This window comes from Diceros bicornis, chromosome 40 (genome assembly GCF_020826845.1).
Source record: "Diceros bicornis minor isolate mBicDic1 chromosome 40, mDicBic1.mat.cur, whole genome shotgun sequence".
In the NCBI taxonomy this organism is placed as follows: domain Eukaryota; kingdom Metazoa; phylum Chordata; class Mammalia; order Perissodactyla; family Rhinocerotidae; genus Diceros; species Diceros bicornis.
Genome location: NC_080779.1, coordinates 11,729,745 through 11,753,222, shown reverse-complemented (window position 1 = coordinate 11,753,222; position 23,478 = coordinate 11,729,745). Strand labels below are relative to the sequence as shown.

Below are 23,478 nucleotides of genomic sequence, written 5' to 3'. Positions count from 1 at the left end.
TATCACACTCATGCATCTGACCCCTTCTCACCACAATCGCTACTGCTAATACCTACCACCTGGTTTCAACTGCCATCATCTCTTGTCTAGATGTCTACAGGAGCTCCTAATACTTGTTCCTGCTTCCTTGCGTGTTCACTAGTCTTTTCTCAATATAGAAGCCTACCGATCCTTTTGAAACAAAGTCAGATCAGAATCTTGCATTGCTCCCTACTTAAAGTAAAAGCCCAGGTTCTTACAGCACTCTACTTGATCGGCCTCCCCCTCTGTTCTTTCTCAGACCTCCTCTCCTACCCCCCCTCACCCTCACTTTAACCACACAGCCCTGCTCAGCTGTTCCTCCAACCTGTCAGGGTGCTCCTGCTGGAAGATCTCTCAATTCCTGTTTGTTCCCTCCCCTGACATGCTACTCCCTCATGACTGCATGGCTCGCTGCCTCCCCATCTTCATGCCTTGACACAATGAATGGCACCTTCTTTCTCCTAATGCTCTTGCTCTCCTTTTTTCATTTCTATGCCACAGTATAACTGGCTTATTTATTATACTTAGTGTATATCACCTGCCTCTGTCATTGCTCCACTTGTCCCTTTATCCCCAAGAACGCTCCATGATGACAGGGGTGTTTGTCTATTTTTTCAGTGATGCATCATCCCAAGCACCAAGGCAGTATCTGGCACATAGAAGGCATTTCATGAATATTTGTTGAATGAACGAATAATGTGAGTGCTGGAAGGCATATTGGAAATCTACTAGAGTACCCCTTCTTTCTTTTTATACGTGAAAAACCCAAAGCTCAAAGAAGTTATGGTTGGTTCATGGTTTTGTGTGATGTGTGTGTATGCACGGGTGCTTTTGTTCATGAAACAATTTGAAAATTAAATTTTTAGTAATCTTTTAATTATATATGATGAGATACCCTTTGAGATGTGGTAAATGGTGGGGCAGTACAGTTGGAAAGAAAAGGTTTCAAATATCCTGGGCCCATTCCATTGAAACACTTCATCTTTTAAAATAGTGAAGCCTTTTAAAAGGATTTTATTAGCTTTTCTAAATATAATTCCAATAACTTGCTTTCCAGTTTTTATAGGACCTGAGTATAAATTCATAGCCTAAACTAAACTGGCCATAAGATAAAACTTGCTGGAATTGCTTGTTTTATTAGTCTGTTGATGTCCAGTGAAAATTTATGGTCAAAACATACATAGTGTCTTACGTTTATATGACAGTGAAAGAGCTTTTAGAATAAAAGCTTTGATTGTTTAATTGGAGAAACCTTACCCCTCCACCTCCCATCAGCATCGCACTCTGAGAGAAGGAAAGTGAGAAATCCGTAGTGACAGAATCCCTGTCTTCTCATTATTCTGATTTTTGTACTAACCGTATAGAAAAGAGGGTTGACTTGAGTGGGATTGCTCTAAAACAAGATTAGAGAGCCAGCTAGTTGATTGGCTAAGGTTTTAGCTTCCACATCTGCAATATTGTGGGTGCACTATTAATCCATAGATGGCCCTTAAGCAGTGCAGGCAGCTAGGCTCTCTTTACCCCAAGGTGGAAAAGCTGTCCTTTGGCAAATGAGTAGACCTTGAGAGAGCAGCGTTACTCCCCATCAGTGCCCTGTGACATCTTGGCTGTGCCACAGCTTAGACTCTATCCCCTAGATTTTAACTCTACTTGCTAACACAGCACGATGAAGCCCAAGTTATATTCTGACTGTAATCCTGCCCCAAAGCTCATGTTTGTTTTAATTGTTCACTTTTACAGGTTCACATTTGTCTCTTGGAACCTTGGCCATTATATATTAGTTCAGTGTGTGTTAGAAGTTTTAAGTGATCTTTAGAATCATTAAATTATTTAGCTTTTATTTAAAACCGTGGTGAGGTGAAAGAAATTGATCTCCTGGCTCCTCTCCCTAGTACTCACCGTGGCTAATTAGTCTCCCACTCGGATGCAGAGGGCAGGCCCTGACTAGATGGAAACCTGCCTCCGAACCCAGACTGCTCCTGTGGTGTGATGGGGGCCCTGGGGTCCAGGGGGCTTTTCTCCTGGCCTGAGGACCCTGTGCCAATTCTCTTTTACCCTCATTTCTTTTATGTCTAGACATTCTCAGACACTTTTTTTTCTCTCTCCCTAACATACCTGTGGTGTAGCAACGTAGGTGACAGGTTTGGAAGAAGCCTCTTCTCAGGGGTAGCTGTGTCTGCTTGCCTTTGTCTGTATGTGAAGTATAACATGCATACAGAAAAGTGCGCAAATTATACGTTCAGTAAATTTCCAAAAACTTAACACACCCCACTCATGAGCCAGCAACTAGATCAAGAAACAGAACATTGCCAGCACCCCAGGAGTGCCCTTGGTGCCCCCATCCAGTCACTAACTCCTCCCCCCCAAGAGTAACCATCACTACCCTGACTTCTAACATGATAGATTATTTTTGCTTGGTTTGTACTCGATGTAAATGGAACCTGGTACTCTTATGTCTGGCTTCCTTCAGTTAACATTATGTTTGTGAGATCCATTCATACTGCTGCATATAGAGATAGTTTATTTATTCTCATTGCATTTAGTATCCTATTGTGTCCCACTAGCTTCCGAGTGAATACATCTCTTCCGTTAAGTGTAGAGCTGGCTGTGCAGCCTAGCACCATGTTGTAGATACTGAACTGAATTGCTGCTGAAATAGAAGGAAATTTACTGAATGTAGGAACTTCTTATTTAATGGATAAGAGATGCTGAGGTGCATGTTACAGGGAAAACCTTCCCTTTATTTCTCATATTTTGGGCATGGTTAAATATTTATTTCTTTTCTGATTTAATTTTATTTGCTTAACTGCAAGAGTCATGAGAAAGAGTAGGTAATGTTGCTAACTTTGATGGCTAAAGTATTATTTAGGAACTTCTTTCAGAACCCCCCAACCTCGTTGGCTTCTGAGCTTTTCCCACTGTTACTGGCCTTCAGCAGAGTTTTTACACAGTGCCCTTGGGGAGTGTTGTGTGGCACGCGTCTTAGCGGTGACATCACACTGCCGTTGAATTTTCATCCTGTTTATGAGGCTGGTTAGCTTTCCTGCTGACCCTGCTGCACTTGCAGCATGTCTTTCCCCTCCTCCCTTAAGGTGGTAGAGATTTGGGGTGGAAAAAAGATGGCGAGATGGAACCAAACAAATAAAATTCTAAGCAAGCCTGTGCTCTCGCCCCACCCTGTCCTGCTCACCACCCAGTGCTCCTCTCCCACTGTGGCCCCTCACAGACCTACAACTGAGACATCTCTCAGGGTCTTCTCTTTCTCATTTCTAATGACAAGGATGTTTTAAAAACAGTAGTCTTTGGAATGACATTTTGTCTTTAACTAGGAGAGCCTCAATAACAGTACTAACTGTTAGGTTGAGGGAATATGTCATTTTGTGGTATTTCCTGATGAGGAATCACCTTCCCATGAGCCCCCTTGGTGATCTCTTCTCTTGAGAATGAGTGAGAGAAGGTGTTTATACAAGGGAAGGGCGGACACCTTCCTGGTCACTGCTTTACTTTCAATGTGCCCGGGGAACTTGGCAACTTCTAGTCTCTTCTCACTTTTGTTGATTACTGAAGATGCTGGATTTTTTCCCCCTGAGGCTTCAACTAAAGAAGACTCCCCGGGTATTTGTTCCTCCTTAAGTTGTTTAGAAGAAGAAGAAACAGTATATTTGGAAAATGACCACACAGATGATTTTGTTCAAAAAGGGAAGGGAAGAGAAGGCTGTTGAGATAGAAGAGGTTACGGTGTGGAACTACAGGGTAAAGCAGCAGCGTCCCTGAGTCTCTGTGAGAACAGTGGTCTGACTGGACCTGATTGTTGTGTGTGATTTGGTGCATATGGAGTGATACTGCTGACGCAGTTCCAGCAGCCTGTTCTCATGTTTTCCTCTCACCTTCTGTTTAACTTGACGTAGCACTTCTTTATGATAGTTTGAGTAGGTAGACTGTTATGTCTTGCTGTGTTTAAGTGCTTTATAATGATACCATGCTTTCAAGAGGTGTGTGTGTAGAGGGGATGTTAGGGTAACTGCCAGTTTCGTTTAGTGATTCCAGAGACAAAAGGGACAAGAAGGTGGTAACATTTGTGATCAAAGATGCTTCTTCACGATGAAATCCAACAACGTGAGTTATTTTCTTCAAGATAAGCCCGCTGCCTTACTAGTGACCACCAGTTCCAGTTATTTTCCTCTGTGCGTTTTTATTTTCCCCACTGGGCGGATGGGAAGCAAATACTCATTTCCCCTTAATTTGCTGGTGGGGTTGGAGATGACTAGAGATGAGTGATGTTGGTTGTGGGTGCAGTGTGTGTGCGGTTGTGGCCTGGGAGCTCGTGGAGAGCGATTGCTGGCTTTGTGCAGATGTGAGGATTCTGCATCTTCTCTTAACCCATGAGCCCATGGCTGTGGCCCCACCCTTGGTTCTAATAACAGCAAAATTCATAGCTGGTGCTACTTCAGGTACAGCTGAGGTCATCACAGATGGTGAATGTTTTCTTAACTGCTCTTGTGATGTTAGCTTAGAAGTACAAGGTCTTTTGGGCCTTTGAATCTTACTGGTTATTTCTGCTTATCTGGATGGTAAGAAAATTAAAATTTATTTCCTCCTTCCCCCAAGAAAAGTTTAGTTACAGTTATAATGGTGAATTTTAGGGTATATAAATTATAGCTGATGAAACAAAAAGTTCAAATGACTTCTGGAGTATTGTTTTTAATTTATGAAATGTGGGTATTCTAGGGAGAAAATATAGAGAAATAAAAAGATGAAAAAAAAGCATTTCATAATTCTGTTACCTTGGCTTAATTATTGTAGCCTTGTCTAGTCAGAGACATAGACTTCATAATATTTTTTTAGTCACCGCCTCACAATACTCTTTCACCTTTAAGCTTGTTAATAGTGTGTATATACTCTTTATATTCATGTAGTGTTACTTCTTCTGTCCATATACTTTGTTTGGACAGTGTGGCCTTTAGGTTGGTACATTACTGCAGAACAGTCCAGTTTAAGTAACTTCATAATACTGTGTGACTAGAAGCACTTTTTATTTGTAGTTGTTTTTCCAGTTGGCCTTGAGATCTTGAAAGGTGGGCACCAATCACCACTGTACATAATCAATTGTTACTTAATCAATATGTTTTCCGTGACAGATGCTCCTTAAATGACAGGGTATTTGTCATTATCTTTATTATTTCAACTCATCTGAATATAAAGAAAACTAAAGTTAGGGAATGGAAGCAGCATATGACTTACAAAAAGCGTGTGACTGTTTGAAACTTATGTACTATTTGAAACCTCTTTGATAGATTCTGTGTATTTCTACTGATACTTCGTTTAAATCTTCCATCACTTGCTTAATTGAGTTGGTTCAGTCCCAGTATTTGTTTACATATCATCTTCGGCATCTGTTGCTCCATTTGTGTGGAAGGGAAGATAGCCGGCTGCTGGCCTGTCTCTAAGCTGGACTGTGACATCATGTCTGTGATTGATGGACACAGCTGTGGGGTTTCCATGTGTGCTTGGCAGCACCAACACCAGCAACATCTGATCTAAGAATGCAGTTCTTTTCTTCTGCAACTGTGTGAAAATTATTTGGTGCATAAATGGAATAATGCCTATAGATATAGATATAGATATAGATATAGATATAGATATAGATATATAGATATAGATATAGATATAGAAGACACAAGTGATTCAAGAGCCCAAATGGTTTTCTGTGCAGACTTGAAGATTTCAGTGATTTGAAAGTATCATTGTCTTAATGTATACCTGTAAATCACTTAGTCCAGTGTCGATGAGTACATGCTAATTTTCTTCATTCTAAGTTTAAGAAATGGCCATTTTGGTATAACAGGTAGCAAAAACAGCAGTGAAGACTTTGGCCAAACGGTCAGAGTGAATTTAGTTTGATTCGAAGCTCACAAGGATTGCTGTGTCTGAGATGCATTTCTTAGCTCCTGTACATTTTTAGAATGGGTGTTTAGGGAAGATTCCATAGTACCACTGTGGGTTTTTTTCTTTATATAGATATTTAATGTGTATGTATTAATTTAATTATATTTATGTTATATATTAGGAATTTATACATGATATAATTTATACACATAATTAATATGTAATTAGGTAACCTCTATAGCTCTTGCATTGGCACTTGTGGGGAAGTCTTTTCTCTGGATTGACACTTGTTTTTATAATATCTGAAAAAATTCAAAATACCATTAAAAACACAAAAGTCTCCAGAATTTATTTATTATAGTTCTAAGATTTTATGATTTTTTTCCCTAAGTAATTAAGGATGTCATTGTTGTCAGTTAAAATTAACCATTAAAGGGATCTTAGCTCTGAATAGCAAGCCCAAAATTAACCTTTTATTTACTCTGGACTCTTGACAGACATTTCTTTTTCTTTCCTTTGATTTTTGATGTTTTCCTTTTAAAGATTGTAAGCCTTAGAGAATCTTCAATTTTAAACTCAGTCTTTACCCCATTCTGTATCTATGCTCTAGTTAGATTATCCGATCAACCTAATTAATTCTGCACTACTCTTGTGTGCCAGTTTTTGGGCCAAGGCTTAGTGCTCAATAGAAAGACTAACCATTGCGTGTACACAAGGGTGTAAACATCCATGCACAGTGAGCGAGCACTGTTGATGGACTCATATGCGAGGTTGCCAATTTATGTGGAGCCTGGTGTGAAAAGAGGGGATTTTCTTGATTTCTCTTACAGATTTGTTTTGTTTTATTGATAACTTAGTTAGTCTAGGCTCTGAGAATGTGAATGTAGTTTTGCTGGCCTGTGAGTGTTCTTGCTTCATCCTGTGTACCATGTGATTCCTCCCGTCTGGATTTCTTTTATGCTGGCTCTTCTCAGCCTCCTTAGCTCTGAAAGATCTGCCCATGTTCATCTCGGGAGGTCTTTCCTCGCTCTCCAGGGCAGCTTAGTTGCCCTTTCCTGACTCTGTCACCAGCTGTCCATCTCCGAGTCCTGTTCCTGCTCTCTCTTTCCAGTGCCTGCACGATGGTCTATTAAGAAGAGGGCTCTCAACGTGCTGATTGAATGCATTTGTACCAGTGAATGGGCATACTCAGGCATGTGGTTCTTGCTAAAAGGCTGTCAAGGAAAGTGACACCGCAACTTCTCAGCCTTCATTTTTTGGGTCATGGCAGATGGTAAATTTGGCAGATTGTATTGCTGGTTGGAGGTGGATGATTGGGCAGGTTCCAACATGATAATATCCTTCTTTGGGCTTATGAGTTTGGGTTGGTGAACGATCTTTCAGGGTCTTTACTGGAGAAATTTATTTGAAAATGTAACTAACTGGTTTGCATTTCGGTCTCTATAAATCAGTGTGTACTCTCAGAGGAGGAGATTCCGTTGTCTGTTTGTTCACGATGGTGATAGTTTACTTTCCTTCCTCATTTTTTCCTTTCTTTTTGTACAGAAATCCAGCCCCCTATTACCTTGATGGTAGGCTTGGGGTAGTTTGTGTTCCTTTTTCTTGCCCTCTGTGAGAGTTTCAATTTTAAAACAATTACTCCAACTTTGCCAGCCTAACTCAGGAGGCCCCACACAAACTCTCTTTGTGTTTTGCTTCATAGTCATTCAGAATACAGGGAGACGATGATCCTGAGAAGGGAGGAGTGCAAGGGAGGATTGTGGTGTTCTTTAGGGAGTGGCATTGTTTGACTGTTGCCAGACTGAGAGCATCTGTAGTGTCCCCACGCCTGCCTTTCAGATGTCTCTTCAGTGACTCCAGCCTGCAGTTTACTCTCTCGCAGTGTGTGTGTGTGTGTGTCTGTGTGTATGTGTATAGAAGGAGGAAAAATGGATTAAGGAATATAATCTCAAGTTAATGAGCTATAATTTTTAGACCAAAATGGCTTATTACAATTTTGTGAAATGTATAGGTAGTAGACTGCCCTAAAGTTTTGTATAAAGTGATTAATAACAAAATGTTTGCAATCACTTATCTTTCTGGTGATCTAAAAAAAGAATTCTACATGTTTCCTTTTCTTAAATAATTGCTGTACAGCTGTCTTGCTCCTGGTTGCGGTAGTAAGGGACTAGATGAGGTAAAAGAAGGAAAGTTAAAATAGGATTTGAACTTAGGTCTTCAAAATTTGTGGAAGCTTTATTTTTGTTTACCTGTTTAAATTCCACTGTAAAATTAAAGATTTATTTTCTGGAAAATAGTTTTTATTCTTGTATGCAATAAAATTAACATTTTAAACAATAATCCTGTATATCTTCTAAAATTATATTCAGAAGAAAAATTATTTTCTGATAAAATACAAATAATACTCAGTATCAGCAGTAAGTAATATGTATTGTGTTCAGAACATGTCTCAGAATGAAAATTCTAGAAATGAAGCTGCAGCAGAGTTAAGTAAGTGCCCATGGTAGTTGTAACATTCCTTAAGGCTTCAGAATATAGTTGCTTGATGTCACTCTCAGCAATGAATCATCTTATTTCTAATTGATTCACAAATTGAAGGTAATTGGTTGTCTGTCCCCTCCAGTCTTTTTGGCATCTGAATTTTTGGCATCTTTTCACATTTTTCCAAGAGGAGCACCTGCAGTTTATCACTTGTATGAATAGAGGTAACAGCATATATGGTTAAGGACATGCATTGCTAATCATTCTTTACCAATACAACTAACCTAACTATAGCAGTCAGGAAGGAAATAGGTTACAGTGGTGTTGATCGTTTGGTGACTTACTATTGGTTGAATTGATGGCTGGCATCCTTGCTTTGGTCCTCTTAGCCCATCACAGCAGCGAGTCGATAAGCCTGGCATAATGTGTGCTGTTGATTGCCTGTCCACCTACCTGCTGCCAGAGGGCAAGTGATGCCAGAGATTGATGTGGTCTGAGTTTACCGGGGCTGCTTCAGGAATGTGTTTGGAGTTGTATTAAATGTGCAGTTAATAAAGCAAAAGAGAATTATAGTTTGCTTTCCAAACATCATATTTGAGTACCTACTATGGGCTAGGTACTATGAGGGTCTTTGCATGTTACCTAAATATTTCATTCACCCACTCTGGGTTGTGACTCAGTGGCCAAGAATGGATTAGGATTTCCTCATCTTGCACATAAGTAAACTGAGGCTCAAGGACTTACTCTTTTTTTTTTTTTAAAGATCACCTGTCTTATCAGCATCCCACTATATACAGTTGCACACGTTTAGTGTGGCAGGCACTGTCAGGGGTACAGAGATGAACAAGATAGACTCCCTGTGTTTCTGGAGCTCATGTTCTCTGAGAGAAGGTAGATTTTGAACTAATCATTGTAGGATGATGAGTTCTGTGAAAGGCAATTATCTGTCTCTAGAGCGTGTGATTTTTATGCTACTAAATGTTTTTATTGCCTTTCTAGGTTCTTCTGGAGCTTGAGATTTGCCGTTGGCATGGCTGTGGTGCAGAGCTGGAGTGAGGCTTTTGGAGAGGAGGGGGTTTCTCCAGCTGGGGGCCAGGGGACACATTTTTATGAATTTCTGTGGCAGAGTGTAAAGCATCCCACAAGACTTTTCCCGAGAAGGACAAATTACACAGTGGGCTGTAATTGAATATAGTGGTTTGGTTTCAGAACAAAACTTCTCTATTGGGTTTTATTAAGTAATATGAGGTCAGTTTACATGTCTAGTCTAGTGCAGATGGTGGCCCTGTAGAATCAGAATCCCCATAGGCTGATCAAGTGTAGTAGTTTTTCTGTTGGGACTTTGAAACTTCTGATTCTATAGTCCTCTCATTTTCTCTCTTCACATGATTTATGTTTCTAAAAAGCAGAGAAAAGAGGGAGGGAGAGACATTTTAAATTATTTTCCTGCTTGGAATTGAAAAGTAAGGAGGTGAGGTTTAATTATTGCAGTCAGTATTATTGGTGCCATCCTGTAGCTTTCCTCTGTACCACAGTAGTGGGAAAGGGTCACAGTTTTAAGAAGTTTTGAGAAGTGTTGGAGTGGCCTCCACATGTGTGCTAAATCCCCCTTCCCCAGAATGTTGAGTAGATGCCGTGTAATGTTGCCAAATGAATCCTCTTATGTGAGTTTTGTCACCTAAAATCTCTTAAATGGGGATGTCTGTCAGGAATTAGAATATCTTGATTCTGTTTCCTATTTTATGCGAAGATATGTGAAACTTAGTCATTGTCTTCTTGAGTCACTGCTATGGAAAGCATCTTTGAATACTCAGGGCTAAGGGAATGGTTCTTCATTTGTGGTTTCCATGAGAATCTTCCAGAGACTTCTCCAGGCATGTGAAATATGTGTCAGAGGTCACTTAGTTGTGTTTGAGTGGAAACACCCATTTCAGAACAAAGAGGGAGATTTCTTTCCAGATATTCAAATTATCCACAATGAAGAGAATTATTTGGAAGTAACAAAATGGCAGTGTACCTACATTTAAACTAAGGCTTACTTCCTTGTTGCCATAATTGGCACACCATATCAAGTTCCAGTTATCCAGTAAGCACCAAGAACCAGGTCGGAGGTACTACAGGTTTTGGTTTAAGACCATGACATTTGAAAGATATAGTTTACCAAGGGAAGATTTTATTACTTTTCTGTAGATGATCATTGTTTGATTTCTTCTTTTTCCTGTTCTCACTCACCTACTGTGGTGTATTATGAAACATATCAGGGTGATATAAGCAGGAATTAGGGTAGTTTAGGAGTTAGGGAGAAGTGGGCCAGACAGGAAGAGTGAGGGAAGAGTAAGGTAAAATATGAGACATAACCAAAAATCTTTGCTTGGCCACTAATATGCTCAAGGTCAGAATTAGAAAATCACTGAGCTATGTAAATACTGACCATTGGACACCTTCTGCCCCCAACCATCCTCCTTCCCTACTCTGGCAGCGAGCATTTCTCCAAGTATGGTCTATAGAGTAGTTGCTTGCTTCATTTTGGCAATTTCTATGCTTTTGATTCAGGCATAAACTAATAGCTTCCTTATAGCAATTGAGATCCAACAAAAATTATTTTAATGAACTTATCAAAAGCAGGGTGATTTCGCACATTAATTTGCTCAGGTTTTTTCCTATGTGTGATTTAAATTTTTTAAAAATTATGATTATATTCTTTTAATGGTGAGAAAGTGGGAGCAGGTGGTCTATATGATGTGTGGGGTTTTTTACTCTTTCACCCTGGTTGAGGAATTGAAATATCTGTAAATCCAAGTTGTTGCTTTCTAAATGCACTGGGTTCTAATTTAATGGACTATATGAAACAAACTGAGTCATTCATTCCTTCATAGGCAGATGCCCAAAAGGTGTAATGGGTACTACCTATAGGTAGTAGGTGGTTTAGTGTTTTTGTCTGCTAATTCTGTCATCTCTGTCAGTTCTGATCCTCCCCTCTGCCTTGTATTTGTTCCTGCTGTCCTGCTATTTGCATGCCTGGTCATTTTTAATTGAATGCCAGACATGTGATTTTTACCTTATTGGGTGTTGGATATTTTATATTCTTATAATATTCTTGAGCTTTGCTCTGGGATGCAGTTAGTTACTTGGAAACAGTTTGATCCTTTTAAGATGTGTTTGTTGGGATCAGATCAGAATTTAATCTAGGGCTGATTTTTGCCCCACTATTGAGGCAAGAGCCTCCTGAATGCTGTACCCAAATACTTGTGAATGATGAGTTTTTCCAGTCTGGCCAATGGCAACAGGCACTATTCCCTGTCCTTGTGAGCACTGGGTACAGTTCCCTCTGATTCTTTTGGGGGTTCTCTCCCTGACCTCAGGTAGTTTCCTAATGAGGATGTGTTGAGCCTGGCGCTGCTGAATACTCAAGGCGAAGTGGTCTCAGATCTCCAGAGCTCGCTTGCGCTTTCGGTGCCCCTGTCATCACTGGTCTTCTGTCCTGCAAACTCTAGCCGCCATGGACTCCCCAGCCCCTCAGCTCTGTATCCTCAACTCAGAGAGTCTTCCGGGCTCTGATTGGGTTTCCTCTTCCTTTGCTGCAGCTGAGAATCTCTCTCAAGGCAGTATGCTCCGGCAGCTGTAGGGCTTTTCTTACATTTCCCATCTCTCAGGGGTCACTGTCCTTCATTCCCTCATGTCCAGTGTCTTAAAACTTTTTCATTTGTTTTGTTTAATTTTAGTTGTGCAAATGAGAGAGGAAATCTGGTCCTTTATACTCCATCTTGGCCAGGAGCAGAAGTTCCCTTCATTCTTTTTTATTGAAGACTTTTTCCGGAGCTCAGCCTTTGTCGGACTTGCCATGTCAGATACATAAGCAGGAGCTCTTCTGCGTGTGCGCACACAAATGGATTCAGAAGACATGCACAAACGTACTGTTTACCACATTCATGCCTTCTTCAGAGCTGTGTCCCTTGTTGCCGTTCCTTACTTGGGTCTGATTTTAGGGTTTTAAGGAAGACTATTCAGTGTGCACAGTATTTTTTTCCTGCTTGCACTATGGGAAGCTTCATGGAGTTTGCCACTGGCTTAGGGAAGGGTAGGAATGGACTGAGGCAAGATTCTCTTTAGAGCCTCAGCAGGTCAGGAAAGTGAAGACAGCATGATGGGTGATCCTGGGTCCCTTTACCTTCTCCTTTGCTCCAGGAAAAACTTAAGCTTAGAAATTTCTGATCTCAAGAAGTTATAGGTCTAGATTGGTCATTTAGCAAACAGGAAGAAATGACCATGAAAGTCAGAGCTCTACGGTGCTGCCAGCCCAGTAGAAAGCAGATTAACCAGTAACATTCTAGTTCTTCAGCCTCCCTGCACAACTAACCATTGGTGGACAGCCGGCGCAGGGAGATGGGCAGTGACTCTAGAATAGCGAGGATGTGGTGAGGACGCTCAGTCCAGGGAGACAGGGGAAGCTGTTCCATATGAGTTGTCAGAAAGAAACTCATTTTGAATTCTTATGCAGCTAACTCCTTTATCCCAAACTCTTAATTTTTTTTCCCCCTAATTAGGAAAGTAGTACATGCAATTGTAGAAAATTAGTTACGTTAAAGAAGAAAGTATCTATAATCCAGAGATAATCTTTGGTAACATTTCTTCTTTTTTCTTTCTGTATACTCATTAAAACATGTATGTAGTTATCTAAATATTCTTGCATACTTGTGTTGTGAATGGCAAAATGTTGATGTCAAGAACGTATTATTTTGTTACCTTCTGAGCATTTTGGATTACTGATCTCTTTTTGATCTCATAATATATTGATTATGTGGGGAGGGAAAAATCTTTCTACCCTTCTAGTTCTTGACCAGGGGCCCTGTAACAAGACAGATTAGCAAGAGAAAAACAAACAGAAGTTTATTAACATAAGTTTCTCATATATCCGTGGGAGCCTTCACAAGAAAAATGAAGAGCCAAAGAAGTGGCAAACCCAAATGCTTTTGCACTAGGTTGAACAAAGAGAGGCACTTGTGGAAGGGTAACTAAAATATATGGGGAGGCTGAAGGAAGATAAGAGTTATTTTAACAAGGTTTGCTTGTACAGAATTTCTTTTGGCCTTGACTCCCTGTCTCTGTGATAAGAATGTTTTTTCCCAATTGGTACAGGAAGGACGTCTTCCACGTGGGAGTTTTTTTTTTGAAGCTTAGCCCTGAGCTAACATCTGTTGCCAGTCTTTCTCCTTTTTTCCTTTTTTCTCCTCAAAGCCCCAGTAGATAGTTGTATGTTATAGTTGTACATCCTTCTAGTTGCTCTATGTGGGATGCCGCTTCAGCATGGCTTGCTGAGCGGTGAGTAGGTCCGTGCCCGGTATCCAAATCAGCGAACCCCGGGCCGCTGAAGCGGAGCGCATGAACTTAACTGCTGCGCTCCCGGGCCGGCCCCTCACACAGGAGTTTTATCTCTTGCTTTCAGGAAAAAAAGGAGAGGTCAGAGCGCCCTTCTTATACCTGCTGTTTTTCAAGCGCCTTTACCTCCAAATAATCCGTATATCAAAGAAGCATATTTTGGGGTGATATATTCTAGTTTCCTTCAATTACAATCAAGTTGTAATTGGGCCTTACCTGGTAGATCTGCTATCCATTTCAGTCAGGATCTAGGTTTCAGGTCCTGCTTTATTTAGGGTCCCCAGTAGCAAGTACTCTGTGTGTGTGTGTGTCTGTGTGTGTGTGTATAATTAATTTCCCAATGGAGGAGGATAATGGATGGATTCTAAAATCAAGTAGTAACATGAACTATTTCCAGTTATGTTGTCAAAGCCACGTGTACCCATGATATTGTGTCCTATAGACTGGGGCTTGACAAGGCAACTGTTAGGACTTCTGGGTGTTGATGACATGAAACTTTGGAAAGTTCTAATAGTTTCATTTGGATCCTAGAGAAAATATTGATCTGTCTTAGTTGACTTTATTGCTTGAGTAAGATCACTAGCTGTGTTGTGCTTTTTGGTAGAGGGTTATCACAGAGATGTATTTTGGCATCTGTCGTGGAAGCATCAGACTCCCAAGGTTATTCATGAATGAGTGATGCTGAGAAAAATGGAGTGAATTTTATTCACCATCCTGCATCGTAGTCTCAGTCTGAAGTTTTCCCTGTCAGCGACCCCTCCACGTCCATCCCGGTGAATGGTGTTATTTTGTAGTTCTCTTCTTTACCGCACTATTTTTAGATACCAGTTGAGTGATACACTGTCACTGGAATACAGCAAGTAATGTGGCCTGGCAGACTATGTAGAAAATGGAGGAGCTAGAATGCTTTTTGAGGACTTTGTTGTGTCTGGCAAAAGTTCTAGATGGTGCCTGTAGACAGAAAAGAGAGAAAGAGAGCAGGTGAAGGGCTTTAGGGGCATTACTTTTTGACTTTGGAATCCCAGAAGAGGTTCATTGATTCAGTAGCAAAACTAGAGAGCATATCTTTTTTCTAAAATGTGTTCAAAACAGTGTTTTTTCTTGAGTAAGATGTCATGAGTATCTGACTTCCAGTTTAATTATGTTAATTTTGTAAATTTTCTATTCATCTTTTACTCTAGGACTGATTGATCTTGGGAGATGGGGGCTGATTAATTTTAAAGTACATGCCGTTCCTTCCTTTGACCAGATCCTATAACCTTAATTTTGTTTTAGAATCTTGCTTGCATAGTTTTGTTCACCTTTGTTTGGTTGAATTGTCAGTGAATTTAAGGTGTGTAACTTTACGTGTATCTGTTTGAGTCAAGAAAAAATAATTTTGATTAATTCAACTTGATGTGGTACTGAATAATACTCTGAGATATAACTGGAATTTGCCAGGTAAAAGGTGATCTGTTCTTATTTTTCTACCAGTTCACAGTCACACAAAGAGGGGTTCAGTAGTAGTTAAGTTAAACAAAGAAACTTGTAAACTGGTTTTTAAAAATGGATACAGTCATGTGCTGCATAACGACATTCTGGTCAACAACAGAGCACATATATGACGGTGGTCCCATAAAATTCGTACTGTACAGCCTAGGTGTGTAGTAGACTACACCATCTAGGTTTGTGTAGGGACACTCTGATGTTCGCATGATGAAATTGCCTAATAACGCATTTCTCAGAATGTATCCCATTGTTAAGCAACGCATGACTGTATTTTCATTCTAAGTGTGTATTCATTTATACATTTTAGTGGTGAAATCTGCCAGAGATATTTGCATATCTCATTTTATCAGTCCTCTCTCCAGTTAACAAAGAGTGAATAATAAATTGCCCTTTCTTTTTTGTTAAACTGTGAACGAGTAGACTTAATTCTGTAAAGAGGGTATGCTGGGAAGAAAGATGATTAGCTCAGAACGTTTCCTAATCCTCTTGGATCCTGTCAGTTAGCTTATCTGAAGTCGGCCTGTCTCCTCACAGAGTTACTGCCATCAGTGGAAGGAGAGAGAATTTAGGTAACAAGAGTTTAAACAACATTTTAAGGAGTCATTTAAAAAAAAACACTAATAATATGCACTGTTGTATGCTCAGATGGTAGAGTGGGCAGGGCTTGTCACATGACTCATTTACAAACCTAGCTGCTTTTGAAAATTACCGCTATTCAGATGTTCTCCGCTCCCCCATCCTCTAGCAGCCAAGGAGGGCAACAGAAAACTCCTTGCCTAGTCATATCCCAGCCTGAGACAAGGACCTTTTCTATGAGAGTTTGCTCCCACTGGTTGGAGTCCAAAATGCTAATTGGCATCAGCTGCATTAAATCACTAAGTAGAGGCTAGCAGCTGCCTCATCATTGGAGAAAACCAAGGAGTCTTCCTTTTCTTACCAAAACGTCCTCTGTCCTCTCTCCTCTCTCCTCTCTCAAGTTACCCTTAATTTTTCTTTCATTTGTATGTGACTGTGGCCTCCTAAAGAGGAGAGTGAAGGGCAAAGTCGTTTGGACTTGGCCTAGACACGTGGGGTATATAAACTTCCATCACGTAGTTTTGCCAATTCCACTTTCCTTTCATGTGTGGGATTTATTGTTGTTTTTAAATTTCAGTTACAGCCTGCCCCGAGTCTGTTTCTGCTGTATCTTCTCGGGCTAAATGAGGTGTTTGTTTTTGGTGGTGGTGGTGTGTGTATGTATTTAAATGTTGGAATGAGACCACCAAACTTGTTTTTTAATGACCAAAGGGAGATTTGAACTCAGAAATTGGTTCATTATTACTGTACCCTAGTGACGATATAAAACACTGTATTATAAACAGTCATAATTAGGATTCCAGTTGTAGTTGGCTCAAAGCAGTTGGCAGATTCTGCACTTCTGATACTTTTTGTCCAAGGTGGGTGCTCTTAATTAGACAGTAAAGGACAATTAGTGGTGCTGAATGCCTTTTTATTTTATAAGATGTGTAATAGTTATCTATTTTAAAATCATAGAAGCGAGAGAAAGAATGTTCAAGTATATATAAACTTTATTCTAAAACAATAATTTGAGACGACAACATGCTTTCAAAATTTTTTGTAGTTCAGTTTCGTATACTTGCAGGATCTGACTACTTAAGACCTCGGAAATATTCTGGCAAACAACATTGATCTGATTACTGTATTTCTGGATGATATTTGGATGTTTCAGTCTTATTAGAAAAGCTATTGTCAAACTTGATTGTATTTTTAAGTTATGCTAATATTTCATTGATTCTAATTTGCAGCGCAATTTCAAAGATGTTACAATGTGTGTCTTATGGTTGATGGTGAATCAGTTTCGTTACATAAAGTAATTGTGTGTCTCTATTGAGTACATCTTAGATTCAGGGAAATACATTGTGCCATGATAATCTGCCAGCAGTGTTTACCAATATGCATATCAAGTGTTTTTCACACCAGTGGACATTACTGAATTTAGTTCAGCAGTGTGTAGGTGCGCGCCCGGGATCTGAACCTGCGAACCCTGGGCCTCCGAAGTGGAGTGCGTGAACTTAACTGCTATGCCCCTGGGCTGGCCCCAAGAATTTTTAAATGTATAAAATGTATAAGAATTTTAACTCAATTGGCTCTGAAGACATCAAGTGCCTGCGGAAGCTCTTGATTCTTATAAAGAGTGGTGAACAAGTTAGATTCTAGAAGACATTGGTTGATGTCACTAAAAGAAAAAAAAATATTGAAACTAGTCAAAATATGTCATGATCCCTAATTATTTCTCAAGAGGCTTCTCATGGGAGAATTGTAGGTAGCATTTCCTTTCTGTCAAGAAGTGAGATCTGCTGGCAGAGATCATAGGGAGTAATGACCCTTGGAATAATTTAGCCAGTATGGGGAATGGAGGGAGGTAGGGGTTCGGGATGAATCAGTAAAGCAAAGTCTGCAATCCAGTAAGGTGCACGTACTGCATGAAGTGATTGGCTGCGCTTACCACAAAACCTCTTCTAGAAGGTTCAACATTGTTCTTTTTGTTTTTGTGTAGTCCTTATACCCCAGATCCTTGTAGGTTTACTGATTTGGGATGAAAGGGAAAAATCAGACTTTTAGTTCACTTTCTAATCACCTAGTTGCAGGCCAGGGGAAGGTGGGATGTTTGACTTTTCAAGGCCCAGTGTGTTTAACTGTGGGCCTTGTCCCAGGAGTAACACCACGTGCCTTTCCAACAAGAACATGTTTATGACCGTGGTCATGTATCAATGTCTATTAGGAACCTGTAAGTCTTCACAAGCCCCCTTAGGCCTGTCCTGAGCTCTCAGGAACCCACAGATAACTGTCAGGAGTGTGTGGTGAGTCATGGTGACTCAGGAGAGAGCAGGCTTCATGTGCCCTGTTGCCAGCAAGTGTGGTCACTACACCCTGTGCATATGAATGGGATCGTGTGGAAAGAGCATAAGGTAAAGCTTTTGTTGAAGTGGGCTTTCTAGTTCTCTTTGGGGCATGCCTCCTTGTGCCTTATGTTAATAAAAATTATCACCCTTTTATGTTTTAGTATTATAAAGTTCCTTTGAAGAAAGGTCCCAAATAGAAGTGTTTCATTCTTTAATACTAGCCAGGATAGACACTGGTTTTGTTTAGAATTAAGATAGTTATCCTAGTTATTCAGTGTCTCATTTTTTATGGCTACTTTAAACATGACCATGTTTAAATCACAGATTGAAGTGGTATTCGTTGGGTGTGAGTTGTACATATACAGGGTTTGAATGAGACTGTTACATAGACTGTACGCGGCCCTGTGATTGTGCTCCGTATTTCTAGGCGTCCTCTGCCGAAGTCCCATGACAGCTATGCCTGTGGAATATGCTGTAATACTCTAATACTTATGTCTCAGCACCGAGCTGGATGCCACCACTTTGAGAATCACGGTTCTAAGATGATCACATTTTTTGTTAGGTATTCAGTTTCTAAAGCAGTAACGTACAACCGAAAGTTGTATTTTAAAAAGAAACGTTTTCTTTTTTCATTTGTTCTTATCATTAATATTAACGTAATTAATGATGTTGCAGCTTTTATCTTAATATTTGCAAACCAAACTTAACTTTAAGTCTGTGAGGCCTTATGAATGATTTTTTGGAGATGCTAGGCTGCCACGGCAGGTTTCTTCAGCGTGTGTGTGTGTGTTTGTGTGCACATATGTGCTCTCGCTTCACCTTCTTTTCACTGTTAACGCCTTCCTTCCTTATTCCGCTCCCACAGTGTGCATACTGTCACATGCACTGTCTTCTCTTCTTGTACGTGCACACACATGCACCTAGACTGCTCTGAAACCCTCCGTCTTCCCTGGAGAGAGAAGAACAGTTATACGTGGAATGAGGATGTCAGTGAAGAGAAGTAAGGAAGTGTTAGGGAACCAGGCATCGTTTCCTTTTAAAAGTGTGTATGTAGTAAAGGGAATTCTAGAGATCTGGTTATCAGATTTTTCTCAGTGATGATCTTTATCTTCCCTCAAACACTGCTTTTCTAACCAAGCCTGATGTTCTCTTTTCCTGCACATTCTCTCTTCTTTCTCACTTTAATTCTGCTTTTCCCTCATTCTCATGCTATCTGTAAATCTTCCTTAGCGTGAGTCTTTGCTGGTGGTTTGGCAGCACCCTCTCTTTGTGTCACGTGTGTGCAGCAAGGGACAGACTGCCCATGCAGGTGTGGCTTCTCCCCAGGGGTGTATGAGTGAGAAGGGCGGAGACCGGCAGCCTTCAGCATTCACAAGGGCAGCTTATTTTTGTTTTTCAGACCTGTGTCACCATCTGTTTCCTTCATTCCCCCTCTGATCTTTTCACACAAACTCTGCGTTTCTTCCTCTGCTCATCCTATTTTAATGAGGCAGGAGGCTGGGGGAAGAGCCGAGTCTAAAACAACCTGCTGTCACTGAGTGATGTTTTGTTACTGGGGCTTGCTGGACTCACCTGAATCTCTTTTTGGGGTAGCAGATTCTCACTGAGCACGCCACCATCCAGGGCCTGCGGTGCTGGCCTGTAGTCAAGTTACTGTGTCCGTGGCCTTGCTGGAGAATGCTCCTGATGTGTGAGATTGTTAGAGGAGAAGCTTTTCTGCCTTAAGTGTGCCAGATGATGTATATTCACAATTGTTTTCTAGAAAAGAAACAGCCTTTCCTAGTAATTAAATGAAATAGTATCAATCAGGGGCCCCCCCCCATTTTTACAGATGAGCAAATTGAGGGCCAGAGAAGTGGAGTAAATTGCCTGAGGTCACATAGTTAGTAGAATAGCTGGGATCCCAAGTGCCTTCTGCTTCATGCTGCTTCCTATATTCATCTTTACCTTTTATACTTTATGCATTTCTTCCATAGTTTGTAATCACATTTCAAACGATGAGGCCCATTAAAGTTCCCAATTCTTGGCATGAGGATAAAATGAATGTATCTCTCTTCTTTACTGGAGGGACTGGAAATTTGTTATGAAATGTGTGTGGGGAAAGTAAAATCATGCATGTCATTCAAAAGCCACACATTTTATTTTTATTTTTTCGTAAGGATGAAGAAGAAGAAATCAAACTGGAGATAAATATGCTGAAGAAATATTCTCATCATAGAAATATTGCAACATATTACGGTGCTTTCATTAAAAAGAGCCCTCCAGGACACGATGACCAACTCTGGGTAGGCAATTGTTTCCTGAGTATTTTGTGGGGTTTCCTCTTTGGTTGTATTAAAAGAACATTGAGGACCTTCCAGAGGGAGGGGAGAGAAAAGCAAAGAAAAAGGGGTAGTGTCTGGGATCTTTCTTGGCCTTCTTGGTTGAAGGTATACTGAATGTTTATTTTGATGTTGATTGCACATTGTGTGGAAAAGAGTTAACTTTGTGTTTCAGGAATAAAAATGGCATGTTTTAAAAGGAATATAACCAAATAGCAAGGAAATTACGAGCTTGAAAATAAAAGCAATACAATAAAAACTTTTATGGAAATTAATTAATATGGAAGCTCAACTAAATGCATCTTTCTTTACCACTGGGAAGTGAGAGACGAATCACAAGAAAACAAACTTATAAGTAGTTTATTAGTAATATTAATGATAATAGTTAATTAAAAACTGTAAATTCCAGAGAAATTTCTAGAATTGACACATTCAACCTTATCTTCATTGAACATGTTTCTGTTTAAGATGATGACACTGAGATACTGTCAGATCTGTGGTTATCACATTAGTTGTGCCAAAGGTACTGGACTTATAAAGCAGAAAGATAGATTAATACTTAAAAAATTTTTTAAAAAGCCATTATAGAAAATTTGCAAAAATAAGAATATGAAAGGGAAATGATTACCTTTATCTTCATTGCCCAAATCCAATCATAGTTAAAATTTTAGAAAGTTCAGTTGATTTTCTAGGTACTTTAAAAAATATACTTGTATTCATAGTGTTCAAACATTTAGATATTGTAAATGATGTATTTTTTAAAATTATGTACTGCTTAAAAATAGCATTTCTCTTTTGTACTAAACTCAGTTAATATAAAATAGCTTGAGAATCACAATGTGTGAATAATAGGACATCTTTGATTCTGGCAAATGAAGAAGAATGTTAGAGAGTATTTGTATCAGATTTCTGATAATTGGGCATTAATTAAGAACAAAATGGTCCTCCCATGCCCATGTGTTTATGAGAGAGAAGGAATACTTCAGAACCTCTGCATGGGGTGGGTGATGCACTGTACAATGTCAGAAACTCTCAGTCTCCTGGACCAAATATATGTCGTGAATCAATTGGGTGGTGAAATGAGCTCTCAGTAATTTGGATGCCTCCAAAATGATCATGTGCCCAGATCTTTAGGAAAGGCGGAGGGGGTTAGACTCCTCTCCCGGCTTCTCTCTGGCGTGTGCTGCAATCTGTGGTGCTCTCACTGACTGCTGGGATGTGTTAGTCACAGTGTGTCTTGTCTGCCCTATAGCTTGTTATGGAGTTCTGTGGGGCTGGCTCCATTACAGACCTTGTGAAGAACACCAAAGGGAACACACTCAAAGAAGACTGGATAGCTTACATCTCCAGAGAAATCCTGAGGGTAAGGAGAGGGTGCGGCTTTGGTGCCCCATACATAGTCTTGTGTTTCCATTTTCATGCTAGTCATAAGTATTTCTTTGCATTAGTTGTAACTGTACAGATTATTCTTTTTGTGACAGCCTAGACTCTGTATAGCTAGCTCACTTTGATAGTTTAAGCTGCATCATGGTTTTGACTCTGGCAAGCATCTAAAAAGTAGACTTAAACAAAAAAGAGTTTTTCTGTATTTCCCTGAATTGATCCTCCAGGTGTTAAAAAGAAAATCAGAGTGGAGGGAAAAAGAAATAATTTCTAGCTGTTGTTTTTATAGGAATCCTGTGTCTAAGCTTTTACATGAAGATTAATGGTGCTGAATGCTGGCTTTCAAAATCATTTTGTGGACTTTGGCGTTAACTGTTAAAATCTGTTGTAATATTTATGAGGCAAGGTTCTGATGTTTAATGTTGTTTACAGCCAATTGGAAAGCTGGCTTATGATCTTAAGAGTAAGTTTCTGAACTACGGTTTTAGCAGCTTCTAAATAATTCCTTTCAGTAGTAGAGCCATCCTGACAGCACAGGCAGAGGGTTTTAATATTTACTATGTGAAAAGTGCATGTGAGTTGCCAGGGGGCCTGTTTCCTTGGTCAGCCATCACGATTTTCTCTCTACTTTACTCCTAAATTGCTTGGTTGGATTTCATTTACCCACCATATTTTAAAAATAAAGACTGTGGATTTAAACTGGAATTTAATTCTTATGCATCTCTCACTAATGAAAAAATATATTGTTACTTTATTTTTTATTTATGGGTAAATTTACCCCACTTTTTGTATTTAAGTTTCATAGAGGACTGCAAGTTTGAAAAATGCCATCTAGAATTTATAGAAATAAGTTTTAATTTCTTTTCATTTAGTTATTTTATGAAGACGTTGAAAATAGGCAATTCCCTTAAGAAAATTAGTTGTAGCAAGTGAGGTGTTAGAGCCATCTTTTTATAATCACACTCAAATTTCATTATTAAAATGTCAGGGCCCTATCTTTTTATGGTTATTATAGGAAACAAACCCTAAAAATGGGAAACTAGGTATCTTACTCTACAGTACTGTGAGGGAGGTGAGCGAATACGAAGATGTATATATTATATTTGTAACTAAACTTTTAGCGTGGTAGGCAGGGGAGAGCAGTGGTTATGAGTGTGGACTCGAGAGTTGGTCAGACGTGGGTTTCAGTCCTGCCTCTGCTACTTGTCTACCACACACCCCTGGAAAAAGCAACTCAACTTTCAGAAATTATTTTCTTTATCTGTAAAATTTAGGTACCAATCCTATGAAGGAATTATCATTATTATGAGAATTAGATGTTAGTGCATATGCATCATTTAATTTAATGTGTGAGTACATAACTAATTCTCAATAAATATTAGTTGTAATTATTCTCTGTTCTAAGCATACACTTACACATACCTTTCCTCTATATAATTCCGGTGTAGGGTTTCTCAAGCAGAGGACTCAGTTTTAGTATACAGCCACACATACCGTAACACTGGGAGACATTCTGAGAAATGCATTGTTAGGTGACTTTGTCATTGTGTGAATGTAATAGAGTGTCCTTACACAAACCTAGATGGTATAGCTTACTACACACCTAGGCTGTACGGTAC

The 23,478-nt window shown here is 39.7% G+C and overlaps 1 protein-coding gene across 50 annotated transcripts in view; it reads left to right on the top strand.

The window, feature by feature from the left end:
* Nucleotides 1–23,478, top strand: part of MAP4K4 (mitogen-activated protein kinase kinase kinase kinase 4) — a 198,495-nt gene that overhangs the window by 101,429 nt on the left and 73,588 nt on the right. For all 50 annotated transcript variants that reach the window (XM_058534402.1, XM_058534397.1, XM_058534396.1 and 47 more), the window contains exons 4-5: nucleotides 20,315–20,440; nucleotides 21,729–21,839. In XM_058534402.1, coding sequence (XP_058390385.1) covers nucleotides 20,315–20,440; nucleotides 21,729–21,839 — 237 coding nt within the window. The remainder of the gene's footprint in view (nucleotides 1–20,314; nucleotides 20,441–21,728; nucleotides 21,840–23,478) is intronic.